The sequence below is a fragment of the Carettochelys insculpta genome, chromosome 24 (assembly GCF_033958435.1).
Source record: "Carettochelys insculpta isolate YL-2023 chromosome 24, ASM3395843v1, whole genome shotgun sequence".
Classification (NCBI taxonomy): Eukaryota; Metazoa; Chordata; order Testudines; family Carettochelyidae; genus Carettochelys; species Carettochelys insculpta.
In genome coordinates, this window is record NC_134160.1 from 10819339 (window position 1) to 10845241 (window position 25903).

Here is a 25903-nt window from a genome sequence, read left to right on the forward strand (position 1 = left end):
ATGCCACGTGGCCCCACTCACCCCATGCCCTGTGAGTCTATTCTACAGCAGTGCCAGATTTCTAAAGCCCATGTCAGGGCCTGCCATATCCATCCTGCACCCATGCCATGTGTTTAAACCAAACCCACAGATGAGCATACTCGGCTACCACATCTGTGCTAGATGGTGCCAGGCAAAGCCATGATGGCCTATGACAGAGTGGGAAAGCCCAGAGCATATATTGCCCACACTGTACCTAGGGCATGGGGGAAGGGGGCATAATCTGGGGCATCCTATCCCTATTCATGGCTCTCCAGTTCCTGCTGTGCTCTGTGCCCAGGGTATGGTGCCAGAGTGGGTGCTGCAGAAGGCTCGTTGGGCTCCCACCCCACCAGTGACACACGGAAATACTAATGGCCTTTCTACAGCCTCCCACTGTGGCATCTGGGCTGCTGGAAGCCCCTTGCACATTGCTGGATCCGTGCCAGAACCTCACAGAGCGTTCAGTGCACCCTCCAATCCCCCCCGTGCGTAACTGTGATCCTGCCTGGAAAGCATGCTTGTGCATTGTCAGGGGAGAGGTTCTCAGTGGCTCAAACCCACTGGGCCATCTAAATATGTGTACTGTTAGTGGATAGGAAGTTATGAGACTGTGTTACATGGCTGTCACTGCAATATGCTGTCAACTGGGACATCGGCCAGATATTAGCTCCCTGGAGCCACCAGTTAGGAAAATAACCACCCTTGGGTGGGTGTCAAACAGCCATCAAGAACCACTGTCCAGCTGCAAATCAATGACTCACATGCATAAGACCACACCAAGGGAACTGCTCAGCCTTGTCTGGTGACTCAGCAGTCCCCACATGTCTGGCCTTGTGTTCCTACCCACTGAGGGTTTAAAACAGAACACAGGAGCTTGTGCTGGGCTTGCCTTCTGCCCCCACCCATGCTGCAAGCAACAGTGACACAGAGAAGAAGCCTGAAGACTTCATGTGCCAGAGCCCTGGCTAAAAAGAGCAAACCAGCCCTCTGCCAGCCAGCTGCAGCAGAAAGGGCAATTAATTGGAGCAGCTGAGCAAGCCCACAGCTGAGGGGTAAATGGGGAACAGCTGCAGGTTCATTAGCTACCAGGCTATATAAACTGGCAGGACAGCACGAAAGGAAAATAGCACAATAGTACTGTGCTAGTTGGAGAAACTGCTGAAGTGTAGAGCTAGAAGGTGGTGGGAAATGATGCAGACACAAAAGGATGTGAGCAGTTGCAGGGAAAGAAGGGTCTTTAGCTGGGCTGTGGGTACAAAAGGGGCTGATGATCGAGGACCCTGTGCATGAACTTGCAGCCCTCCAATGGAGGTGACTAGCCCACGCTGAAGGGACAAGCCTGTATGTTAAGAACTGCAATGACCAGTGGAATGAGAAAATGGCTTACTCTAGAAGCTGTTGCCTAGCCTAGCATGGTAGAGAGTTAGAGCCTGTGCTTCCGTTTTGCTTGCGTTAACTACTCTGACTTTTTGCCTATCCCATATAACCGCTTTAAAAGCTCTTTTGTTGTCAATAAATTTGTTTTACTGTTTACCCTCACCAGTGAACTTGCCTGCAGCAAACCTGCTAAGGGGTTCAAAGGCTGGTGTATGTCCCCTTTCCTTTGATAAAGTGAACCGATTAATAAATTTGAACTGCTTGTCTGAGAAATGCAAGGTGGTATGTTCCTGAGGCAAAATGCTGGGGTGCTCGGGCTGGTACCCCTCTCTATCTGTGATTCAGGAGTGGCTCTCGGAGCATGCATGCAGTTTTGCCGGGGGTGAGGTGCTGCATCTTGCTGTGCTGATAACAGGGCCTGGAGGGGTTTGAGATTGGCTGTAGCAAAACACTGGCCGAGACAGCCCAGATTAGTGAGTTCAGGGGCCACAGCAGTCTCGCAGTCCCAGGCTTTGCCCCAGGGGTCTTGTTACGGTCTCCCACCCTGGCATGGTGGAATATCTCATGAGGCAGGACAGGGCAGCAGGGTGGTGGGTATGGGGTTATATGCAAGACTTTGCCCTTGCAGCAATGTGAGAGCACTTGCATAGGCTTACCAAGGATCCAAATTTCCCAGGACAGCTCTGTGAGCCCAGCTGTGCCATGCCTAGCCCCTGTCATAGCCAATCACTGTCTCAGCCTTACTTCATCCATAGCCTTGTAGGGCCCAGCACATATCATATTGCTGATACCGTACCACCCCGTTATCACGGGTAGATTTCTCATAGGCCCACCACCATGATATCTGAACACTGGCCCATTCCAGCTCCAGGCCTTCCTGAAGCCCTGTCCGTGCTTGGGAGACTTGCCATCTCCCACTGATCCTTCTGAGAGCAGAGATAGCGGGCTTGAAGAGATGCCACTGCCTCATGGGCCTTATGAGGTCCCTTACCTTCTGGAGAGGCAGTGTGGTCTAGCAGGCAGATCGCGGCTGGGCGCTGAGACCTTCCATGACCCGGGCAGTCTTGTCTAATGGTCAAAGAAGGAGTCAGATCGGGTCAGGTACCAGGAAGTCACAGTCCAAGCCAGGCCAGAGGGCAAATGGGGAGCTGAACAGCGGGAGGCAGGAAGGGTGGAGTTACTAGGGGATGAGAAGAGCCACACAATGATAAGGTGAATTAGGCCAGGTCAGGAAGTCAAGCCAGTGGGGCAGGAGCCATAAGGCACGTACTCTAAGGCAAAGTGACTCCTACTTCCTATGCCTTTAAACAGAGGCCGTGCACCAGTCAGGGCCCTCAGTGTTCTGCCAATCAGCCCCCCAGAGCTGGGGGCTGCTGTCTAAGCTCAGCTCTTACTCTGACAGCAACTAGCAGCTCCCAGGATGGCCGATTGAAACCTGCTAGTGCCGGAGTATTGTAGAACATATTTAAGTCGTATAGGCTCTGGCTTCAAACGCTAGGCTGTGTCAAGACTGAAGAGATCCGTCGGCAAAAGATACGCAAATTGTGCAATGCGTTTGCGTGTCTCCTGCAGATAGGTCTGTCTGGAGAGGTTTTCCCAACGTTTGGCCTGTCTGCATGGGGCCAAATATCAGGAAAAACCCCTCGGCCAACACAGCCCTTCTTCCTCGTGGAATGAGGATGACTGTGATGTCGGCCAAAGGCTCTGGGAGTGGCAGACGTCTGTCAGGAAGCCTGCAATGTAGACATAGCCTTAGCTCCCTTGTGTGATTTCAGATGTCAGACCAGCTGTTTGCGTCTTCTCTGCCTTGCCTATTTATAGCGCACACTTTCGGGGGGCAGGAGTGACTCTCACCATGTACAGCAGCTAACACCGTGAGGGGAGTCTTGATCGGGGCTTCCAAGCACCATTCTATTACAAATAACTATGGTAACAAGTTTGGGTCCCTACTCCCCATATAACCTCCTCCTCCCCTTCCCCACTCTGCTGTTCCCCTACCTCTGCCCCCTACCTCCCATGCTGCCATAAAAGACATTTTTCAAAGATGTCAACATAACACCAGCTTGAATCTGAATCCACTTCTAGCACCCCCCCCCAGAGCGAATGATAATCTCCTTCAAAATGCTGTTTAAATGATGCTATTACCCTTCATTAATTAATCAGCTACATGTCACGATTTCAGTGCCCCAAAATCTAAAGCCATTTTCAAGTAGGCTCTGCTGGTAAGTCTTTGTAACCTACTACACACATCTGGGAGCCATGCTGCTAGGAGAGAGGGGATTAAAAAGACAGAATGATCACACCAATCAGCAAAGCTTTTTCTCAGCCACATGACTGGCACATGCTGCTCTGTGGATTTAACTGAGTCTTAAAAGGCAAGGTGTGGTTCAGCGAATCAGCTCAGGCATTGGAATGGTGGTGACCATTTAAAGTTGGAAAAATTCAGCTGTGCCGCTGTGAAATTAGCTCTTTTCAATTGTTAGAACTTTGAAACGGGTGGGCGATGCACAGCCCACAGAATGGATGCGGTTTGCCAGGGTCCCATTATCTGGTCCCCTGCTTCCCGCAGCTCCCATTGCCCAGGAATGCCAATCTGTGGCCAATGGGAGCTGCGAGTGGCAGTACCTGTGACTGTGCCAGTGAACAAAACATGCAGCAGCAAACCGTGCCTGGCCGTGGGCTGGTTTTTGCTCACCCTTCCTTTCAAACTGCACTGGCAGGAGTCTTCAGGCTTCCCCCTGCACTTGTAGCTAAGAGAAAGTTGAATTAATTTCTCTGAAACATTGCAAAAATAATAGAGACTAACCCTGGGGCTGAACCCTAGCCCAGGGCATTGAGGACAAAAGGAACGCTCTCCTTGAGAAAATTAGGCATGCCTGAAAAGAATGACTCGAATGGACATTAGAACTTAACCTTAACTCCTCCTGCAACGAAGGCAGAGAGCCCTGAGGCAGCCTTAAATCCGGGACATCTTACCAACCAAGTTCACAAGTAGCCACGATTAGGCACCAGGGCTCAAATCACAGTTACCCTGCCCCCCGTGCAGACATTTACACCGGTGCAAGGTGAGTGTGGAAATGCTACCAGTTCAGAAAGCTGTAGTGTTTTGGCACCTGCTTTACATTCGTGCATCAGCTGCAAAGCAATCCTGCACTGGGACCTCGAAGCCACGCGGCCTCATTCAGGTGTACAACCTGGGAGCAGCGGCGTGGAGCAGCCCGAGCATAGGTTTTGCAGCCAGGGATGCCTGAGTTCTGACACTGACTCACTGTGCAGCCTTGGGTGAGTTTTGGCCACCCGTTGCCTCAGTTTCCCCACACAGAAGATGGGAGTTTAATGCCCTTTAGCCACCTACCTTGGGGGGGTGGGGGCGGGGGAGTTGGTTAACATTCACTATGTGCTGTGAAGGACAAAAACTTTTGCCTGGTGCTAAGTGTTAGCACCAAGAGCTCCAACCCGTCTCTCCGGCTGCCGTAACTCCTCTCTCCTCAGGGCCTTGCCTGCTGAGCATGCCTGTTCCCAGCGCTTCATGGCTGAGTGCCTCCCACCGGCCTCAGCAGGGGCTGAGGGCGCCCAGCCCCTTGCAGGAGGTGGCCAGCTGCTGCCAAGGCAGTGGCCTAGTTGTGCACGGTGAGCGATGGCCTGGGGCACAGGAAGCCTCTTTCCTGCCTACCAGTGGGGGCGGAAGGTGTGGGGGAAGCTGGCTCCACCGCCCCCCGCCCCTTCCTCCCTGCGCTCTCGGCCTTTTGTCTCTGCCTTTTGCAAACGGCCCTGGAGTGGGGGAGGCCAGGGCCTTGCTCCAGCTCCCTGCGAAGGCAGGCGAAGGAAAAGCCTGGGCGCCGTGTAAACACCAGCTGTGTCAAGAGTGAGCGGCTCCTTCTAGGTCAACAGACAGCTGAGTAGTTGCCAGGCAACGGCCCTGCTCCTCTTCCTCGCCAGCCTCGCTGGGGGGCGCCCGGCTCCTCACTGTGCCGTGCCGCCTGGGGCCACTCGCCCCACAAGCTCAGCACGGAGGGGGCAGCTGGGGGCCGGGCCGGCGATGGCCACGTCAGAGCCTCGCTGGGCTGTGCTGGGTGAGCTCGTCGGAGGGGGTGCCTGGTGGCGGGATTTCAAGGACGCTCTGGGGCATTTTGCCGAGGCCCGTTGCTGCCGTGCCGGCCTCTGGCTGGGAGGCCACCAGCCGTCCTTGGCTGAGCCCTTCGCCTGGCCATGCGCCCTCCAGCTTCCTTCGCCCTCATGGACCTGGCACTGGGGCTACAGGGGTGTTACACTGCTCCCGCCAAAACACCCAGCGCCCCCCAAAGCTTGCCTGAAGCCATTGGCCGCTTCTCTGGACTCGGCCGCAGGCCACACATGTGGCTCCCGCCTGTCCCTATGCTGGCTGTCCATTCCTTCCAGGAGCTGGGTCCGGAGGCTTCTTTCTCACCCCTCCGCACAGGGGCGGAGAAGGCCCAGGCAGGATCAACCTCAGCAGTCACTTGGCCTTGCAACACAGGCTCAGCCGGGGACTGGACTTTGAGGCTTGCTGTAGCCGCCCCGTCTCACTGCACCGGGTTCTTCCAGAGGCGTGCTTCTCCTTCCTCTGCCCCAGCGCTCTGTGACCGTCAATCTCGGCAGCTCTCTGGGTCCATTCAGAGGCTCCTGTTTGCACGGAAGAGCCCCCCTCCCCAAGACACCTTGCGATAAGCAAATCCCCTGCAGTGCCTCCATTTCTGTATAAGCCAGCTGCTGCGTGGCTGCTACGGAGGCATCCTCCTTTGTGAGCACACGCAAACCCTCCATCCTGGGGGCCACGCAGGCTGTGCTGTGAAAATGGAAAAGGTTCATTTGGAAGCTGCACCTGGCAGGGGTCCTCCCTACAGAGCCACCCCCTACGGCTGGTGCAGCCGGGGGAATGCACCGCTAGAGAACGACTCTGGGGGAGGCATTGGAGGGCCTAGAGCAGCAGGCTGGAAGGGGTGCTGCCTTCTCTAGTCTATGCACGACTCCCCAGGCAGGTTCCCCCTGGCTGCAGTTCTGGCTGGCCCCCGGGCCCCTGGCTGCACCTTGGCAAGCCACTGCTGCATTGGAGCGAGGGCTCAGGCCTTGTGATGCTGCGTGAGCAGCCTCTGGCCTCAGGGGGCCATTTGCCCCGCTGGCAGGGGCGCAGTTTGCTGTTGCCAAGGGAGGGAAATGTGACAGCAAGCACAGAATGCGGAGACCCACTCCACGCTCCTCGGCCCGGTCCCTTCCTGCATGGCACCTCCCATCAGGCTAATACAGATCAGGGACTGTGGCCCTTTACATGCCACTCAGCATCTGCCTCGGCCCAGGAAAAACCAGACTCCTGGCCCTTTAAATCAGGCACCACTCACTTGTGCTCTGAAGTGGCAGCTTGGCAGGTGGCTCTGGCTTGGGGCAGGCAAGCGGAGGAGGGGTGTGTGCTGATTTGTTTCCAGAGGCTTGTTTGATTTGGCTAGGATGGCACAGGAGGGAAGGAACTCGGGAGGTTCTTTTGCCTTCCCAAAAGCTGTGGGGGAGGGTAGCTTTTCCCGGGAGGGGGGGAGGAAGACACAGAGAGGGGGAGCTGGGGAGGGATTCTGCAGAAACAGGCTTAAAAAAAAAAAAGCACTGGGGGGAGAAATGGGGTTTGCATGGGAGAGTCCTGCCCCCCCACCTTTCTTTCCCCCTCTCTCCTGGCACCATGCAGATGTCTTTCAATCCTTTCCTATTCGGAAGGCAGCTCTCCCTCCCCCTCCCCCGCCCCCCCCCCCCAGTCCATCAGTATGGATCATGTGGTTTTCTCCATGGCAACCTCCTTCTCTTCCCCCCCGCCCGCCCCCAAACAATGCAAAAAGCACTTAGCTGCAGTAGCCATGACCCTGCGGATATTGCTAACCTCTTCCCACCCACAGGTAGCTGGCGCGCTTTGCCAAGTTCCGCAGGCCCTGAGGCGGCTCCCTCCCTCCCTGGCGGCCGGAGGTGGGATGCTGCAGGGCTTAGCTGCCCGTTCCTGGAACTGGCGCGCCAGGCTGCCGTTGTGGCACTGGCGTGTTTCCCATCCGTCTCCCTCTCTCAACCTGTCTGCAGCCCAAAGTCAATGTGCCCTTCTCCCTCCCTTTGCTGGCAGGGCGATGAGCCTGGCTCATCCACCTGTCTGGGGCCCAGCTGCTGGGGCCTGGGGAGCCCCCTTTGCACCAGTGTCTGCCCACTGGGCTGGCAGCTGGAGCCCGCCCTGACACCGGAGGACAGCCGTGGCCAGGGGAAAGCACGCTGGCTCGGCGTACGGGCCCCCAGCCTTGAGCGAGAGGCAGGCTGGGAGAAGAGCAAGCCGCACGGTGATCCGTCATGTTCAAGGGGCCACGGTCACACTGGGCAGGGCAGCCTGCACCTGCTGCCTAGCACACCACCAGCCCTGGCTCCAGGAAGAGGGAGATCATCCCAGGATCTGCTCCCTGGATGCTGGCAACAGAGTCTCTGCTCCCAGGGCTTGTGCAAAGCCAGCCCTTGAGCAGCTCACTCCAGCTAGGCCCAGAGCCCTCCTGCCAAGGACCTGAGTGCTCACGCTGCTGGCTGAAATCATCAGGTACTTGCAGTAAGCGCTCGGTGGGATCCTGCACTGCAGGACTGCGTCTACTGCAATTAAGGAGAGTTTTGCCATTAACAGGGGAGTAGGACTGGGCCCTCAGCAGGGCACACGCATTCCTCTCCCTGCCACCTAAGCCTCTTTTCCTAACCCCCTTCTTCCCTGCAGAGTCCTCATGAGTACCACACCCAGCAGCCTCTTCCTTCCCTCCTCACACCACCCCTTCCGGGGGCCAGCCCTTGTCTAGCTCCAAATCTGCTGCCTCACCTTTACTACTGCAGCCGATTTACATCAGCTGTGCTGTGTCAGGGAGCACCCAGCTGTTCCCAGACTCAGTGGCAATGAGCGCTTTACAGGCTCGAGATGCCACAGAACAGTATGATTTGCGCTATGGGAAGGGAGCCACCCTTGCAGCAGCTGCAGCCCATTATCCTGCTGCAGCTGTTGCTCTCCCAGGTCCCTAGGTTTTGGGACAATTGGAAGGTACAAAAATAACACTTGGAACCTCCAAGCCACCTCCTGGCAGATCTCAAAGCACTTTGCGACTGCGAAAAAAATTCTAGCATTACCGTATCAGTGGGTACTACGGGTGAAGAGTGGGGATGGGAGGTTGCTATTTTCAAGGCTCTCAGTCCCCATTCTTCTCCTTTGGGCCTCTCCATTTTGTTATCATTTAACTGTTCTTTCCTCCTTAAATCTCTCCACTGACAGTCCTTATAGAGAAAGCGCTTCAGATGGCCCTCCCCTGGGAAGGGCTGTAGGTCTGTGCCTGCACCCAGACGAACTGCAAGGATCGCTGGGCAAGGTTTGGACTTCTCCATTCATCTGAAGGGGGTGTTGACTCTGAAGCATAGTGATGACTTGCTGCCAACCCCATTGCCTAGTTCACTGCCGATCCTGCTAATGAGTCAGTCAGTGTCTGGAGAACAACACACCATTAGAGGCTGTCGTGCTCTCCTTGCCACTGCAGGATTAGTGTAGCATTATGTTCTCCCGGCTAGCTTTAAAAACACCAAGCAATGTGGCTTCCTCCTCTTTCCCTGGGAGATGATGCCACCGCCTACTGGGGCCCTTCCTCACGGTTAGGCCCGGGGTTTAGTGGGCTACATCCTTTTCTTGATTCCACCCTTTTTACTCCTCATTAGAAGTCAGGCCAAAGCAAGGAGGCAGCCATCACCCACAGAGGAGGGGCGGGGGCACGCAGTCCCGAGTCACTCAGGGTGGCCCACGGCAGATTCCCAACACTTACTTCCTGCAGTACCTCGGCTCCTGATTATGCCCATTTCCCATTCTGGCAAACCAAGGGTGGCTGGAAGTGAATCACCCTAAACTCAGGCAGGATGAACTGGGACTAGACCCTAGCAGGCTGTGCTGCGTCTACCTGGTCTCTCCTCCCCAGGCTGTTTGCCATTCCTGTTTACTGTGCACCTTGCCATAATAGGTGATACCTTATACTCAGAGGTGGAAAAAGTACCCAGTAAGTTACTTGAGTAAAAGTACAGCTGCCTGGGTGTGTGTACTTAAGTAGAAGCTCCCTTGGAAAACTAGTTAAGTACACCCACCCACCAGAAAACTACTTAACTACACATACACATCACATCTTAACTACACACTCAACTATCCAGACTAGAAAGCAACTGCACTTCTTGGGTACTTTTTCCACCTCTGCACTGTATCAGGTTGGATGTGCCAAGTTCTTCAGGAAGACATATGCTCACCCAGGACCTCCTTACCTATCCTGCAGCAGTCACCTCTCTCTCATGGTCCACTTCTCCCTCCTGGAACCTGCTTCCCTCCCTTCCACACTAAGGCCAGGGCTTTAGCAAAGCCACTCCTGAATTGGACCTGCACAGGGGCAGGAATCTAATCCCAGCTAAGCACCTCGGTGCTGTTACCCAAATGGATGCAGCTGCTGCAGCCCTTTGCTGCAGGACTTTCTCTACAGGGACTGCGACCGGTCTCCCAGGTCCACTAGCTGTACCCGTCCCTACCTTACAGAACAGAGGCACTGTGCAGCACTGGCCTCTCCTCCCCCGTCATCTTGCATGGCCAACCTCAAGCATTCAGCAATCAGCCCCTGCCCTCTCACCCATTAAATTGAGGGTGAGTTTAGAAGCACCCCCTGGCACTTGCCTCCTAACATGCATCTTTGGCCTTCCCCGTTGCAGATCTGTGACGGTCCCAGCTGACACCTGACTCTCCTCCATTTCTGCAGGGGCGGATCCACAGATGGGTTGGTGCACACATCCAGCTGACCCCTCTCCCATTGGCTCCTGACATCTGTTCTTGTCTGCACTGAGCCAGCACTAACCCCCCTTTGTTTTGGAACATGGAGGGTTTTAAAGGCCAAATCAACAGGGGCAAGGAGGCTGGGGAGGAAAGCAACAAAGCAGCAGCCATTTATCAGATAAAGAACAGGCGCCTGCTCCCTGCCAGTGGCCTGTGTGCAAAGCCAGGCTGGTTAACAAGCAAGGCATTTAGCCCCAGCTCGAGGCTCAGGCAATTACTTAAGCCCCCTATCAGTCCTTTGGTGGTGCCAGCTCTCCTACACAACGCGCTTGGTGGGGTCCACGTTTCCTCCAGCCATTCATCTGCCATGCAAAGGCAGCTTCCGCCTTGCAGGCAGGAGGCCCACCGTGCTTTGCTGAGCATGCGACTTGATCGTTCTCTGTGCAAGGCTGAAACCTGGCTTTGCTGTTGGCTGCTTATGCGGTGGAGCGGAACGGCCAATCTCCCGAGCCCTGCTCTGAAAGAGACTGCTGCAGGCTCAGTCAGGTCTTGGCCAAGCTCCATTGCAGACAGGTTTTCTGGTCACCCTGGGTCAGCTAAGCTTTGCTGGTCATGGAGTGGTAAAAACGCCCGAGCCCACGCGTGTGGCTGGGAAGAAGCTAACCCAACTCCTAGGATAGACCCCAGTCATGCCCTGAAGGCATAGCCAGATCACACTAGCAGAGCTCCAGCCATTGCGCAAGGTGGATGCTGTGGCCGAGGTAGAGGCTCAGGACAGACACCCGCACTCCCTGGTCCTCCCTGATTTGTACTGCACTAGCACACCTCTGCTAATCAGGCTGGGAGTCCCACTCCCAGCTGCAGGGCAGACATGCCCTGGCCATGCCAATGCCAGTCCTGACAGGGCAGTGTGCAAAGCCTGGCACTGTGAATCACATTCGCTTGGCTGCTGCCTGTCACTCAGGATACTGGTTATTTCCAGCAGGCAGCTTTAAACTCCCATTAGCGCTGGATCTAGCCTCGTAAGCAACACCCATCCCCCCGCCAACACCCAAACCCCAGCTAATGTATAATCACAGCATCTTCTGCCATGCCAGCTAATCCATTGCAGAGCGCCAGACCCCACCCCCCCGCCGCACACCAGGAGGCAGGCAGGGAGACAGACTCCATTAAACCCCCCAATCATCCTGTCCAACAACCGTTAACAGAAGCAAAAAGAAGCCGCGTCGCTCAATATATAGGTTTCTTTTAATATAAAAAAGTGCCTATTAAAAAATTCCTTCCTAAATACACAAAAAGACCAATTGAGTGGGAAAGCAAAAGGGACCTTTGTGGGGGGGGGGTGGACGAGGGGTATGGAGTCAAGAGGCCTTGTCAAAGAACTCATAAAGCAAGAGGAGCTCATGGTCTTTAATGAACGGATGCTCAGAGCAGGCGCTCTGGCTGAAAGTGACCAGATTCCTGGTCTATTTCATACAAGCACTGCAGGATAGATCAGTAACTGACAACACAGGAGGGCTTTTTTTATGGTTTTTTTTTTTTTTTTTTTTCACAATCCACAAAGCTGTACATAAGTTTCCAAACCCTGGGAAAGGCGGGGGGGGGGGGGGGGCGGGGGCGGGGTTGGGATAAACAGGAGAAAGAGGGGGCAAAAATAAAAAGTAATCCCCCTACACCCACTCATGCGCGCGCGCACACACACACACACACACACACACACACCCTGAGCTCATCACAGGCGCAGCTGGGTAAGCGTGAAGGAAGGAATACTGGTGTTGCTAACACGTGGCAAACAAGAACTCAGGACAATGCCTTCACCCTGACCCCGCACCCCCCCCCACTCCTCCCCGGGTGTCTCCCCCCACCCCGACTGCCAAGCAAACCCCCTCCCCCACAAAGAGGGTGTTTATTGTTAAACCTTTTTCTTCCTTTTTTTTTTTTAATACAAATTTGGATCTTTGGGTGCGTACTGCCAAAAATGATCAATAATAAAAATAAAACTAAAGTCGTCGTCGTTGTCATTAAAAAAGGCAACCGAAACCAATGGAACCCATGCGGAATTTGCACATCACAAAACCACAGCCGATGTACAGAATGCAATATACAAGACACGATTTATAATAAAACGTTATATACAATAAATAGGTTATTGTTACTTTTTTTTGTCGAGCGATCTGTAAATAAATTTTCTCAGTGCATACTGGTGGGTTTTTGCCTCTTTCTCCTGCATATTTGCCTCGTGACTTTTTTTTTGTTTCTTTATTTTTATTTTTTTTCACGCGTGTGGGTCTTTTTCATTTTTGTTTTTTTTTAATAACATTTTTTTCTTTTCTTCAAAAGTATATACAATTGCTGGTTTTCTGCAGAAAAAAAATAGACATCCCTCTGCTTCCAAACAGAGACTGGGGCCTGGGGGGGGGGGGGAGCTGGGGGGGGGGGGGGGGCTCTGATTCTAAAGAGAGTGAGACTGAGGAAGAAAGTTGGGTGGGAGGGGGTGGGCCCGGAGGGGAAGAGCGACAGTGAACACGGGGCAGCTATCAGGCGGTTGATGCTCTTCGCTCTTCTCGCAGGGATTTCGGTGCGCGTGGATGCTTCGGGGCTGGGGAACGTGCGCCATCTTGCCACGCCCCTGTCAAAAAAAGAAAAAAAGAAAAAAAAACCCAAATCTGCCCGGAGCAGTTGGTGGCTGAGTCTGTCATGTAGTGAACTCATGGCTGGGACAGGACAAGGTGGGGTCTTCTCATTTGTTTATATAAGCTGCAAAAGACAAACAAAACAGAAATTAATGTCTCGCCCCTGCTTCCACTCATTCACTCCCATGAAACACACCGGTGACACGCTACGCTGTCACCCCTGGGCCAGGCCTGATCCAACACCCAGTGCAATCAATGGAGGGGTGGGGGGCGGGTCGTGCCTCGGGGCAGGGCTTTTGTTACTTTGCAGCATCTAATGCAAGTGGGAGGGCGCATGGCAGATGCCGCAGAAGGTATTTAGGGGCTACAGCTGCTGCTAGGCTGGTCACTTACTGCACAACTGGCAGCTGCTCAGCCATGGTGGTGATGAGGTGGCACAAGAACCAGCAGAGAATCACAGAAGGGCTCCATGGTGGGAGGCTAAGCACCTTTGAGCGTCTTGCCCTGGTCCATGACTGGGGTTCCCAGGCACTGCACCACCTAACCCCCTAGGCAGCATTACAGCCCTGCCTCTGGCCGTGGTGCCCTCCCAGTGCCAATGGGAGAACCCTCGTAGTGAGCGTGGTGGTAGCTGTAGCGTTTCCACGGAGACAAACCCCTAGGAAGCCCCCCTGCCTCCAGGGGCTCTCCCTGCTCCTCTCTTTTCATGGTAGGAATTGGAGACTTGCCCAAGGCCCCACAGGAAACCTGAGGCAGAGGCAAGAACTGAAGTCAGCCCAGTGCATCACCCACAGGGCTCTGCCTCTCTGCTGGGAACAGTGGGTGGTGCCCAGTCCCGGGGTGGTACGGACCTAAGGCTCCCTGAGCCTGGCTCTGCTCTCGGTTATCTGGCATCACATGGGCTTCTAGCTGGTGTCTGCAAGAGGGGATCAAGCCTCATGTGGCGGCTGGTAGGGTTATGAAGTTTAAAGGCTTTGGTGGATCTAGGTCAGCAACAGAAAGGAGCCCAGCCCAGCCTGGCCCACAGGACACGGGGAGAAGGGAAAGGACTTGATGAGCAGAGGCAGTGCATCTTCTCTGCAGCCGAGCTTGCTGTGGGGCCCACAGGGGCAGCACCCCCTCGACCCTACTGCACCTTTCCTGGGTGGATTTGAGGAACGGACAGACGTGCATAGGAACAGGTCGGGCTGCACAGCAACCAGCAGCGGAGCAGGGGGCCCAGTGTCGGCACCAGACCCACACTAAATCCATTGCATGCAACGATCCAGCAAAAACTCCAAGGCCAGCTGCTGCGCTGGGTCACGCGGGTGGAAAGCTGGTGTGACTCCACTGGTAGCAGGACAACTCCCCATTGGCCCCACGCTGCCAGAGCCTGCGGAGCCGCAGGCTGTGGGCCAGCCCCAAAGGCCCCGCTATGGGGGGCAGGCGAGACCAGCGAGCGGGAGGCATGTGCAGCCTGTTGGGTCAGCTTGGGAGGCCAGCAGGCCACTGGGGAAGGGGAAAACAGGGAGAGCTCAGGCCTGAGCCCAGCTCAGTTGTCCGACAGGGAAGTGACGAGCCGGGCTCAGCTTAGGACGGGGCAGCTGCTGCAATCCCTGTGCTAGCGCTGCGGTGGAGGGGTGCTAAGGAGCTCGCCTCCAACTGAGCTCTAGTCTCCAGGGCCCAGTGGCCTCACCTGAGCCCCAGAGGCTCCAGCATCCCCAGGGCAACATACTCTGGGCTTCGGCCACCATGCTGCTCCCACCCAGCTCCAACAGCCGTCAGGGGAGCTGAACCCAGCCCAGCCAAGCTGAACAGGCACCGTGCTGCACCCCAGGGTGCCCCTCTAACCCGAGCAAGTAACCACTGCCTGTCAGAGAGCTCGGCTCTCGCTCCCAGGCCAAGCACCGAGGGCTGTTCTCCCAGCAGTCAGCCCCCCGGCACCCGGGGCTGGATGCTCTGCCGGAATCAGTTCGTGCAGCTCCAGCAGCTGCAGAATCTTCCACCACCAGGGGAGCTCTTGGGAGCGGCACCTGTGCAGTGGCTGGGGTGGGGCGGGCTGGGGGAGTCAGAGGAGCGTTGCAGGCTGGGACGTTAACCTGAGGGCTGCCCTGCTGGCTGAAGTGCCTTCCTCTGTGCTGCTCCTTCTGCCCAGCCCGCAAGGCTCAGTCTCCCCTTTGGTTTATTCTCCCACCACTGGAGAGGGCAGGCTTGGAGATGGGCATGCGCCTGCTGTGGGGATGGGCGAGGAGGTGCCCACCTCCCTGCAGCTAGAGATGGTAACAGTAAGGCCAGCCTGGCTGTCACCCTCCCATGGGACCCACAGCCAGGCCCCACAGCTGAGTGGCATCGGACTGACAGCCCCAGAGACCAAAGGCTCCAGCTCGTCTACAGAGCAGGTACTGCTAAGGGCAATGGGAATGCCACCCGGAGAGGCCTTGGGAATCTCTCAGAGGAGCTCAGCGGTCCTCGCGGCATCAGCCCATGGGCAAGAGAGGCTGGAGGTTCAGTCGGGCGCAGTGGTGGGAGGCACAGTGGCCTAGATGTTAGGGCACTGGGCTGAAAGTCAGGAGAACCTGAATTCTGGTCTGTGCCCTGTCTTAGAAACACTTCTTCTCTGACCCCTCCCACATCTACTGGGATGCTGAATGCATTGGGGCTGGGCTTGTCTCTGACTGGGAAACATACAGCACCGAGCACAATGGGGCTTTGATGGCAGCTGGGGTCTCTCAGTGTAATATCAATCACCCAGGGCCCAGCAGCTCCCACTAGCCTCAGTGGGGTGGGTTTATGGGTGGGGTGGGGCAGAAGGAATCCCCATTGTTCCAAGTGGCCCAGCTGGGGGATTCCCCAAAGGTGCTGAACACTTCCGGAGATCTGCTCGCGGCACCTTGCCAAGGAGGAGTTAAAAAGAAGTCAAAAATGTCAGTTCCGCTCCTGGTGACAGGCCTGACCTGAGCGCTGAAGGTGCCTCGGGAAGGACAGCTCTGGGTGTGCTAATTCAGCACTAGCCCCTTGTCGAAAGAGAGCTCCTTACTGCAACTGGACAAGCAAGCGAGACAGCAACTTGGCCTGCAATTCACAGCGAGTTACCTAGCCCCCGACAGCGCTAACTGCATCTTTAGAACAGTGAACCCAGGAGGGGAAGGATTAGGACTCAGCACCCCAGGGGAGCTCCTTCTGCAAGGCTTGGGGGTCCCATGTGCCCGGGCAACAGGCAGGGAGCAGGGGGAGGGCGCAGCCAGTGTCTGCAGGGGCAGAGAGCTGGGATGGAAATGGAGGGTTGGGGTTGAGTAGATCTACACTCTGCCTACTGCACATGGCTGGAAGGACCCAGCAGGCCCTGTTTGAAGGCCATGAGATGGACGAGTGGCTGAACGAAGGGACGCCGAGGCAGCGGGCTTTGCCAGAGGATCCAGACCCCAGGTTCTTACCCTGGGGAGCAAAAGCGGGTTAGCAGACAGCCTGGCCTTATACTGCAAGCCGGGAAGGGCCAGAGGGCTCCCTCCAAACCGCAGCCAGCAACTCCGCTGAAATCTGCAGGGCCACGGGAGGGCGAGTGGAGACACGAGCCCAGTGAGGAGGGAGGTCCCCGCTAGAGGTGGCTGCCATTCGAACACGGGCTGAGCTGTGCAGCCCGGAGATGGGGGAAGGGGACAGCATGTTACAGCCCTTCAGTAAGACACCCAGTTTAGGCACAAGCCCAAACCCAGCTGTCCCTCCACCTGGCCCAGCTCTCCCTCCACCTGGCCCAGCTCCTGCCGCAGGCACCCTGGGCTGGACCCTGCCCAGTGGCAGTAACGCCGGCAAGGGCAAGCGAGGGGCTAGCTCCACAGTTCCACACGAGACACAAACACGGGTGGCAGCCTCCTCCTTGCACTGCAGAGCTTGTCTTCCTCACTGCCCTCCAGCTCCACGGGGCTCACACCAAACCCCTCCAGGCTCTCTAACGATCTCTGGGCTGGGGAGCAGCAGTGCCGAGCTCGAAAAGGAGCCCATCACCCCATGGCGCGTCAGGCTTGTCCCACAGCCCAGGAAGAACCCTGGCGCGACGGCCCTTTCTCCAAGGCACAGCTTTATTTTTCCAGAGCAAACCTCACCGAGTAACTCAACCGACAATCCTTCTTGGATCCCCATCCCACAAGAGGTACCCAGTGCTTAGCAACACCATCAAGGTAGCCTTCATAGCCATACCTGCCTGATAACAGCACAGAGCCGACTGAGCCCGCACCCCTAGCCCTTAAAGACTCCATGGGGAAGCGTGTCTCTCCCGAACACACACACACGCACACCAACTCGCAGAAGCAGGTCGGGCGCAGAACAGACAAAGCAGCCGGAGGGGGGACCCTTCTCAGTTACTTACCAAGCAATAGGTGTATCTCCAAGATCCCCTGGTGGTGGTGGTGTTTTTAATTATATATATATATATATTTGGCTCTCCAAAAAAAAAAAAAAAAAACCAAGCAAGAAAAGTAACCCCAAAACCAAACACACCGGGGAACAAAAAACCAAAGAAACCGTCCAAAGCAGCAAACGTGGCGGGAGAGAGGACGCAGCCAAGTCCTCGGTCGGCATCCGTTGAGTTTTTTGTTCCAGTTCACAGATCTGATTTATTTTGGTAGAAAAATCAACCAAACCAACCAGCGCAGAAGCCCAGCTCCCCCAGCCCTTCCCGGTGCTGTCCCGAGTTGTGTTCCACCGCCTCCCTCTGTCAGCTCACACGCATGCAGGTGGGGTGGGAAGGGGGCGGCTGAGGTCCGATTGTCTTTCTGCTAGAGGCTGTGGGGCAGGAGGCATTGGAGTGGGGGAGAGGGACAGAACAACAGGGCTCAGTCCAAAAATCACAGCCACGTTGTTTGGAGACGGAGCGAGTTCTTAGTTTGAAAAAATCCGGGTGTTCTCCCTTCCTCTTCTCCGCTTTCTTTTGTTTTTTCTTTTTTTCTCTATTTTTTTTTTTTTTTTAGAAAAGCAAACAAACAGTTCTCGATCTCAGTTAAATACAGAACTTGAAAAGTGTTCCAGAAAAAGTGCTGGCTAAATTAGCTCTGGAAAAGAGAGAAACAGAAAAGAGGGATGAGAAGAGGGCATGACACACCCCCAGGGGATCCCCGATGATACACATTACGGCCGCAACTCAGCATCTCAGGAGAGATCAGACCCTGGCATTGGGTGCTAGACACAGCCCCTGCCCCAGCTTTAACAGTAATTCAGGCAAAGGGCCTGATTCCTGCCTACACTAACGTCCCTTCATGCGGCACTAGGAGCGTAAAGGGGCCTTCAAGCCCATGGGAAAGTAAACTGCTCTTCTGGAGGAGCGTAACGAGGCCAGAGTGTGCCTGTGAATCAGGCGCCCAGCATGGGAGAAATGCAATGTTATTAGCCCCATTTTACAGGTGCCCATGGAGACAGAGGCAGTGAAACAAGTGGCCTGCTTTGCAAATGAGCTCAGAACTCTGGCTCCAAGGGGCACACTGAGCGTTGTGCATTTTGGGACACCCAGCCCTTAATCACGTGTCTGAATGGGAGCTGGGCTCCTTTCCATATTCAGCCTAAGTGATGTGCTTAAGGCCAACCTGGGTGTCAGTGGCAGAGGCAGGCCTTGCCCCAGCTCACCTGGGTCCCACAGACAGCCCTTCCCCTCTCGCTTTTCTCTGGCTCCAGCTGAGTTACTCCTGATTTACACCTGCATGTGCAGGAAGAGACGGGAGGCCGATGTTCCGAGCCAGCTCCCCAACAGGAGAGATCCCAGCCCACACACCTTCTCTACTTGGGGCCAAGTCTGGTTAGTTATTACCATGAAGAGCAATTGAGGCCAATGTGCTCTGTTCAGCAACCTGGGCTGTGGGCCCCGTTCATCTAGTCCTTATAATCCAGTTCAAGGCTATTTGCCAAACTGGATTACACCTAGGCTGTGGCCACAGTATGGTAATGATGGGGGAGGGATAGCTCAGTGGTTTGAGCATTAGCCTGCTAAACCCAGGGTTGTGAGCTCCATCCTTGAGGTGGCCATTTAGGGATGAGGCAAATAGATGTCAGGGATGCTGCTTGGCCCTGCCAAGAGGGCAGGGGACTGGACTAGATGACCTCCTGAGGTCCCTTCCAGCTCTAGGAGTTGTGTATCTACAATTATCTAATAGGGAACTTCAGGATATGCTAATGAGGCACTTCATGAATATGCAGTGCCTCATTAGCATAATAGCAGCCACACGCACTTCGAAAGTGCCAGTTTTGAAACACATGCCGCTCATGTAGCCAGGGGCCTTTCAAACAACCCCCCTGATTTCAAAAGCTCCTTATTCCCAAAGCCAAGTAGGAAGAAGGGGCTTTCAAAATCAGGGGGTCATTTTCAAAGCCCCCCCCCCAGCAACACAGTCCGTGTGTGTTTCCAAACAGTTTCAAAGCTCGTGTGGCTCTCGTTATGCTAATGAGGTGCTGCATATTCTTGCACACCTCATTAGCATATCCCAAAGTGCCACATTACCTGTGGCCACAGCCCTAGTGGTCAGGGAGCTGCTGTGTCCCACCTCTGGCCAATTTCAAGGCAAACTGTCCTTGTCTCCATCCCTCAGCCCTCGTGCAAGGCTCCATGCGGGAAGCAAGGCCCTCCTGCCCCTGCAGCTGCCAGCTGGCGCCTGGGAGCGAGAAGCTGGGGATTGCAGCCTGCACAGCTGTGCCATGTGAACAGGGTGCCTGATACCCAGGTACTGGGCGTTCTTGCAGGACTCTGGGTATTAGGGGCCTCCCAGCCCCCCACTCCCTGCAGCCCAGTGGACGTCTGGGTGCAAACAGACTGCTGGGAAAGGGTCAAATAGCTAGGGTGCGGGGAGCTTTTCAAGCACTCCGTGGCTTAGTGCCATAGAAACCCTGGGACTAAGCTTAGACCACTGGTTGGGATGCTTAGGCAAATCCTGCGCGGGGAGAGGTAGGCTGAGCAGGCGCAGAGCACAGCCTGGCTCCCTGCAGCCTGCAGAGAATCCACAGAGCTCAGTGAGACTGGGCAGATAACACACATGGCAAACAAAGCCCCAGAACCTCCTCGCAACCCAAGTGAGAGCATGGGGCTGAACTCGGATGCGCAGCCATTGGCTGGAGTCAGCCAGTGAGGGGAGCTGGCTCCTGGCAGCACCCGGGGGCCAAGTCTGGGGACCAGGCTCTTCTCCTGCAGATATCCCCACGACAGCTTGGAGTGCGTCCCAGGGCACGTGCTTGGCTGCTGCCCGGCAGATCTAAGGAGGCAGGACACCCACATCCTCCTTACACCAAAGTGGAAGGAAGCCACGAAGCAGCCGGTTACAGCGTGAAATCTCGACAGCACCCTCAGGCTGGAGAGATGGGCCCCTCTCTCCACCCCAACCCTCCGGGGCCATGTCTCCTCGCCACACTGCAGTTACACGCACAGGGTGGCACCTCCCCACCTGGGTAACGGACTAGTGCACGCACACGCGTGTGCCAGCTCCTGAGCACGTGCGCGTGCCGAACGGTGGACGCGTGAGAAGCAGCGGTTCCCCTCTGAGTGTTCTTGCAGGACCCCGAGCCTGTCACCTGAGCCTTGCTGGGGAGAGTCTCTCTGAAGCTCAGCTAGTGACGCTCTGCTCCTCCAGCAACTGCCCCAACCCGGGGCTTCCGCCTCCATTCGTCTCCTCGCCTGCACCCTCCCCGTCCTCCAGCATGAACTGTGCCCTCCCACCTGCGTCCCGGGTCTTAGGGGCCAAGCTCGGAGCCTCCCCGCCCCCCACTCCCCGCAGAACCTACCCTGTAACAAAACCTCGTTGTCCGGTTGGCACTTTAGATGACACTACAATGAGGTGACCGTAAAAGTGTCCTCAGGGTGTTGCTCTACCATTGGCCCCAAAAACCCGCTCTTCTGGGCCGCAGCCATGATGGGATGCCCTTGGGACGGGAAAGTCGGGTACCTGTAGTTGTCCTGCAGCGGCAGCATAGAGTCTCTTGGTACTGGGGAGATATTCAAGTCATTCATCAAGGGGCAAGCGTACGCCCCCCGGTGGTGCACCCTGGCCATCTCGAGGGGCTCCTTCTCGCCCTTGGAGGCGGCAGCGTTGCTGGGGTTGCCCAGGTGCGGGGTGAGGCAGGAGGCATCAGCTCGCCCCATGAAGTCCACCAGCAGGCTGGCCCCGGCTTTGTTGTCGTAGGGGGGGCTGCGGGTGCTGGAGGTGGGCGAGTACCAGTAGCTGGGGGTTTTGCAGCTGGGGGAGTCGTAGTGGGGCTGAGGCATGGGGAGGTCCCGGCAGGCCATGTGGGCGGGGTGGGGCAGGCCGCTCCCCTGCAGGCTGTGCTTCAGCGACTCGCAGGCTGGCAGCTTGCGGATGTCGCTTGGCCGCAGGTCCTCCTTGAAGGCCAGGGTTGGGGAGCAGTTGGGCGAGAAGGCTTTCTGCAGGCTGGCTTCGAACACGGGCTGCTGGGCCGGGGCAGCCAGCGGGTGTGGCAGGCCAGGGAAGTGTTTGCTCTCCAAGTCCGTCTGGCCCAGGCCAGGGGAGTCGCTCTGGAAGCCTTGGACGAAGGTCCCGTCGGAGGGGGTGGAGGGATTCATGGAGTAGGGCCCCGCGTACTCGCCTGGCTCTCGCTCGCCGAGCCCAAAACCCCGGGACTGGGAGGGGAGGGGGGACATGCTGCTGTCGCCGCTGTAATAATCCAGCCCCAAGTCCGTGCTCTCCTGAAAGAGCGCGTTGACCTGCTGGGCTTTGGTGGGGAACTTGGCCTTCCCCGTGCCCCGCTCCTTCTTGGAGGCGCAAGCCCCTCGGGAACCCCGTGGCTGCCTGGGCCCGGTGCTCCTCTTGGAGGGATACACCGAGGAGGAGGAGGAAGAGGAAGAGAAGTTCAGGTGGGAGGCGTCAAACATGTCCACCTTCTTCCGCCTTCCTCGCCCAGGCTTGGAGCTGCTCTGGAACAGGACGCTCTGGTTCCAGTTGTAACCTGGGGCCGAGGAGGCCTCATTCCAGTCCATCATGAGCTTCTCCAGGCTGGACAGGCTGGACTGGCCTTCGCTGGAGGAGGCCTCGCTGTTGGCTCGCCTGTAGCCGGCCGGCTGGTTGAACTGGGTGCTGTCGGAGGAGGACTCGGAGAAGGTCTCTGAGATGGTCTGCTGCTTGGCCTTCTGGGGGGTGTAGTTGGAGATGTCCAGGATGACGTTGGGTTCGTTGATGTGGCACTCAAAGCCTGGGTTGTAGAGCTGGCTGAAGGCCTCGGCGCTCCAGTCCAGCCCACCGTAGCCTGGTCGGAAAGTCCACTGGGCAGCGGTGGGGAACTGTCGGCAATTCTCGGAGGAGGGTTGGAAAGAAGCCGAACCTTTGGGGACCATGTAGCCGCCCGGGGACACAGTGCTCGCCCGGCTGTCGCACCGGAGGGGGGTGTGCGAGGAACCAGAGAACTGGCCCGGCTCAGAGTTGGTGAAGAAGGAGGCTTTGCTGAGGGGCAGGCTGGCTCCTGCTGTCTGCTGGGCGTAGCCGGCACTGTGGGCGCTACTGGGGGACGAAGGGAGGCTGTTGCCGCTGCCATAGGCAAAGCTGCAGTCCTTGTTGTTGGGACACTCTTGGGCAGCGGGGTACTGCTTGCCGAGCCCAAACACACTGGAGGGCGTCACACTCGGCCCAGAGCTGTAGCTGCCGTACTGGGCGTAGCTGGCGGTGGCGGTGGGGTGAGCAGTGGGTGACCTGGAGACAGCCGAGGGCGGCACCAGCTTCTGGAAAGCATCGGCCCCACGGCACTCCGAGGTGGCCTGGGAGAGCCCGTAGCCAGCGGCCCGGCTGTGGGAGAAGGACTGCCGACTCTGCATGGCCACGTGGAAGGCTGCCTCAGTGGTGGCGGCAGCGGGCGTGACTTTGGTGCTCCTGCCTTGGTAGGAGGCCAGGCTGCGCTGGCTGGGCACGGTGCTGGGCGGGGCCGTGTAGGAGGCCGAGGACTTGCGCGACTCGGACCGCGAGGCTGACAGGGCAAAGTCCAGCAGGTCGGAGGAGTCGTCCGAGTCCAGCAAGGAGCGGAAGTAGCCAGTGAAGAGGCTGTGCCTCTCCTGGTTGACCTCCGTCTGAGAGGGTGGGTTACTCCCTGTGAAGAAGCTGGCCCGGCTGGAAGAGCTGGACTCCAGCGCTGAGGTGTGGAAGGCCCTGGACTCTGCACCTTGGTAGCTGCAGTTCCTGCTAGCCTGGTTGGAGAGGTGACTGTGGTGGGGTGCCCACGGACTCCCCTTGTCCCCGGCCCACTCCGAGGCGCCATCGCTGAAGTTCTGGCTGGGGTTCTGCTCTGGAAAGAGCACCCCGTTCTTGCGCGCTCGCCTCTTTCGCTTGGGCTTGCCCATGGGATCTGGCTCCGGCCGGCCCCTCTTGCGTGGGTGGACAGCGTCAGCATGCATGGCCGCCGAGGGCTTCTTCTTCTTCCCGATGCCCTCGAAGAAGTCGCTGAAGGAGCAGCGGGACGAGCGGGCGGCGTGGCCCCCTCCACGGCCACCAAAGCCCCCAGCCTTGCCCCCACGCCGGCGGAAGCCCTGCACCCGGTGCAAGAAGTGGGAGATGCTTTGGGTGTCAGGGGCCTGGTGGATGGATTCAGGCTCGCTGGGGGTCCAGCAGCGAGGAGGGGAGCAGCGCCCAGAGCACTGGCTCTGCCGGTTCAAGAAGGCCAGTTTGGCCAGCACGTCGGAGTAGTCAGCCTTGGAGTCGTTGGTGTCGGCGCTGTAGGAGGGCTGGGGTGAGGCCAGCTTCTGCTTCCTCCTCCTCCTCTTCTTCACCTCTGGGGTGGGCTCCTTGGGCTTGCCCGGCCCCAGCAGCAAGTTTTTGGGGGGCCTGCCCCGCTTGCGCTTCAGGATGATGGGCATCTCCCCCGGGGGGAAGACCACCACCACGTTGCGGCCGTTGTTCTTCATCTTCAGCAGCGGGGTGGGCTCCAGGGACGTGTGGGACGCCAGCTCCTTGCCCTCCATGCTCAGGTTGCTGCTGAGGGAGGAGACCTTGTAGGTGGTCTTGTTCCTTCTCCCCAAGGAGACGGGGATCTTGGCCATCTTCACCACCATCTTGCGCACGCCGCGGCATTTGCCCTTCTTGGCCTGCAAGGCGGCCGTCTGGACCTCGTCGGCCTCTGGGGTGGGAGCTGCCAGCAGGATGGGTACGCTGGGCTCGGCCGGCCCCATCGGCACCTCGCCTGGCATGGCTAGGGGAAAGACTCGGCTCTCGGCAGAGACTTCCACCCTCCGGCCCCGCCCTGCCCGCCGCCGGCGGCCGAGAATCTTTGGTTTGTCTGTTCTGCGCAGTGCGTACTTCCTGTGGTCAGCCCCGCCCCTTCCTGAACCCCGCCCTGCGCCCCGCCTCATCACCTCCCCCAGCCGGCAGCTGCTGAGGTGGGGCTGGAGTGGGTGGGATCCCAGGGGCTCAGCTGCCATGAGCTGGGGCTGGGGCTCTAGCAACTTGGGCAGCGGCCCTAGGGACTGAGGGTCCAGCAGCTGGGCCTCGGGATCGAGTAGCTGGGCCTGGGAGTCTAAGAGCTGGGGGTCCAGTGATTCGTGGAGTGTCTCCAGGCCCTGGAGACCCAGGGGCTCAGACAGGGGCTCCAGAGACTGCAGCTCCAGAGACGCTGACAAAGGCTCCAGAGATTGCAGCTCCAGAGACTCGGACAAGGGCTCCAGCGACTGGAGCCCCAGAGACTCTGGCAGCTGCTCCAGCGTCTGCAGCTCCAGGGACTCGGTCAGAGGCTCCAGCGTCTGGGAATCTAGTAGCCGCGGCTGGGATTCGAGAGCCTGAGAATCTAGTAACTGGGACTGGGAATCCAGCTCCTGGGCCGATAGCAACTGGGACTGGGGCTCCAGCGACTGAGACCCCAGCAGTGGGGCCCCTGGGCAGGCCAAGGAGGCCAGTTCGCTCAGGATGTCTGCCTCGGCCAGCTCCGAGTAATCCGTGGCATCCGGCTCGGAGCAGCTGGCTTCCTCAGGGTTGCCGGGGAGTTTCGAGGCAGGGGCAGTGCTGCTGTGGCACGCCGGCTGCTGGGGGCTTTCCCTGCCCCCCTCCATCTCCTCCTCACTGTGGGCTGGGCAAGGCTGCCTGGGCGGCTCGGGCTTGGCAGTGCAGGGAACCACCCTCTCCTCTGGGCTGCGAATGCTGTTGGCCAAGGTGGCTGAGGAGAAGAAGCTGTACTGGAGATCGCGGTCACCAGCGCTGGCGGGCATCCGGTTCTCCTCAGCCAGGGCTGGGGGGCTGCTGAGCCGCAGGCTGCCGCAGTCCAGGTGAACGCCGCTATTCTTCAAGTCCTCGGAGAGCCGGTTGAGGTCCTTCATGATGTCGATTAGCTGCACCACGGGGTGGAGGTTGATTCTCCCGTTGCCACACTTGCTCTTCAGCAGCGAGACAATGTTGTCGACGTTGCAGCGGCCGGATGCCAACGTGGCGTTGGAGAAGGTCTTGGGGGCACGGTCATGGGTGGCGGTCTCATCCAGGCCCCCCACCAGGAGCCGGGGGTCGCTGGCACAGCCCAGAGGGTTGGCCGATGAGAAGTCCTCGCCCTTGGTGGTGCCAAGGGAGTGGAGGTTCTGGCACCTGTCGGCCGGGTCCCCATGGAGCAGAGAGCCGGACTGGTGCTCCCGGCTCAGTGCCGGGCACGATCCCTCAGGGAAGCTCAGCACGCTGCAGGATAAGGCCTTTTCCTCTGGGCATGCTGCTGGCCTCTGCCCAGGATGTCCTGCCTGGTAGAACTTGGGCTCACGGACGTAGTCAGGGGAACTGCGGATGGCACCAGTTGTCACCACAGGGCCGGGGGGCTTCACACGCATCCTGAACTCCTCCTCCCCCGGGTGCCGCTTAGCGGAGCAGTTGCTGACATGGGTGTCGGGGAAGCCGATGCACGGCCCTGAAACAGAAGCAAAGTCAAGCTCTTAATGCAGGGCGGCGCCAGAGGGCCTTCTCGGGAAGGGTGTATGCTCCGGGGCTGGGCTGGAAGGGAGGGAGCTGGTACGCCCATCCCTGCTGGTTATCGTCCAGTCACTTCTCAAACCAGGGATTCCACAAGCTCCCCAAGGAACCTGCTCCAGGGCTGAAGCCCCCCTGAGCTGGAACACACCTCCTCCTCCCTAGGCTAGCTCCCCCGGGAGGCAAGCAGAGCCGATTCT

The 25903-nt window shown here is 57.6% G+C and overlaps 1 protein-coding gene across 2 annotated transcripts in view; it reads right to left on the bottom strand.

The window, feature by feature from the left end:
• Window positions 1-11427: 11427 nt before the first annotated feature.
• The window catches only part of AHDC1 (AT-hook DNA binding motif containing 1), a 105523-nt gene continuing 91047 nt past the window's right edge, over window positions 11428-25903 (bottom strand). For both annotated transcript variants that reach the window (XM_074976322.1, XM_074976321.1), the window contains 3 exons: window positions 20557-25644; window positions 17168-17849; window positions 11428-12949 (listed from right to left, as the gene is read on the bottom strand). In XM_074976322.1, the coding sequence (XP_074832423.1) occupies window positions 20600-25644 (5045 nt within the window). In that variant the 3' untranslated portion in view covers window positions 11428-12949; window positions 17168-17849; window positions 20557-20599. The remainder of the gene's footprint in view (window positions 12950-17167; window positions 17850-20556; window positions 25645-25903) is intronic.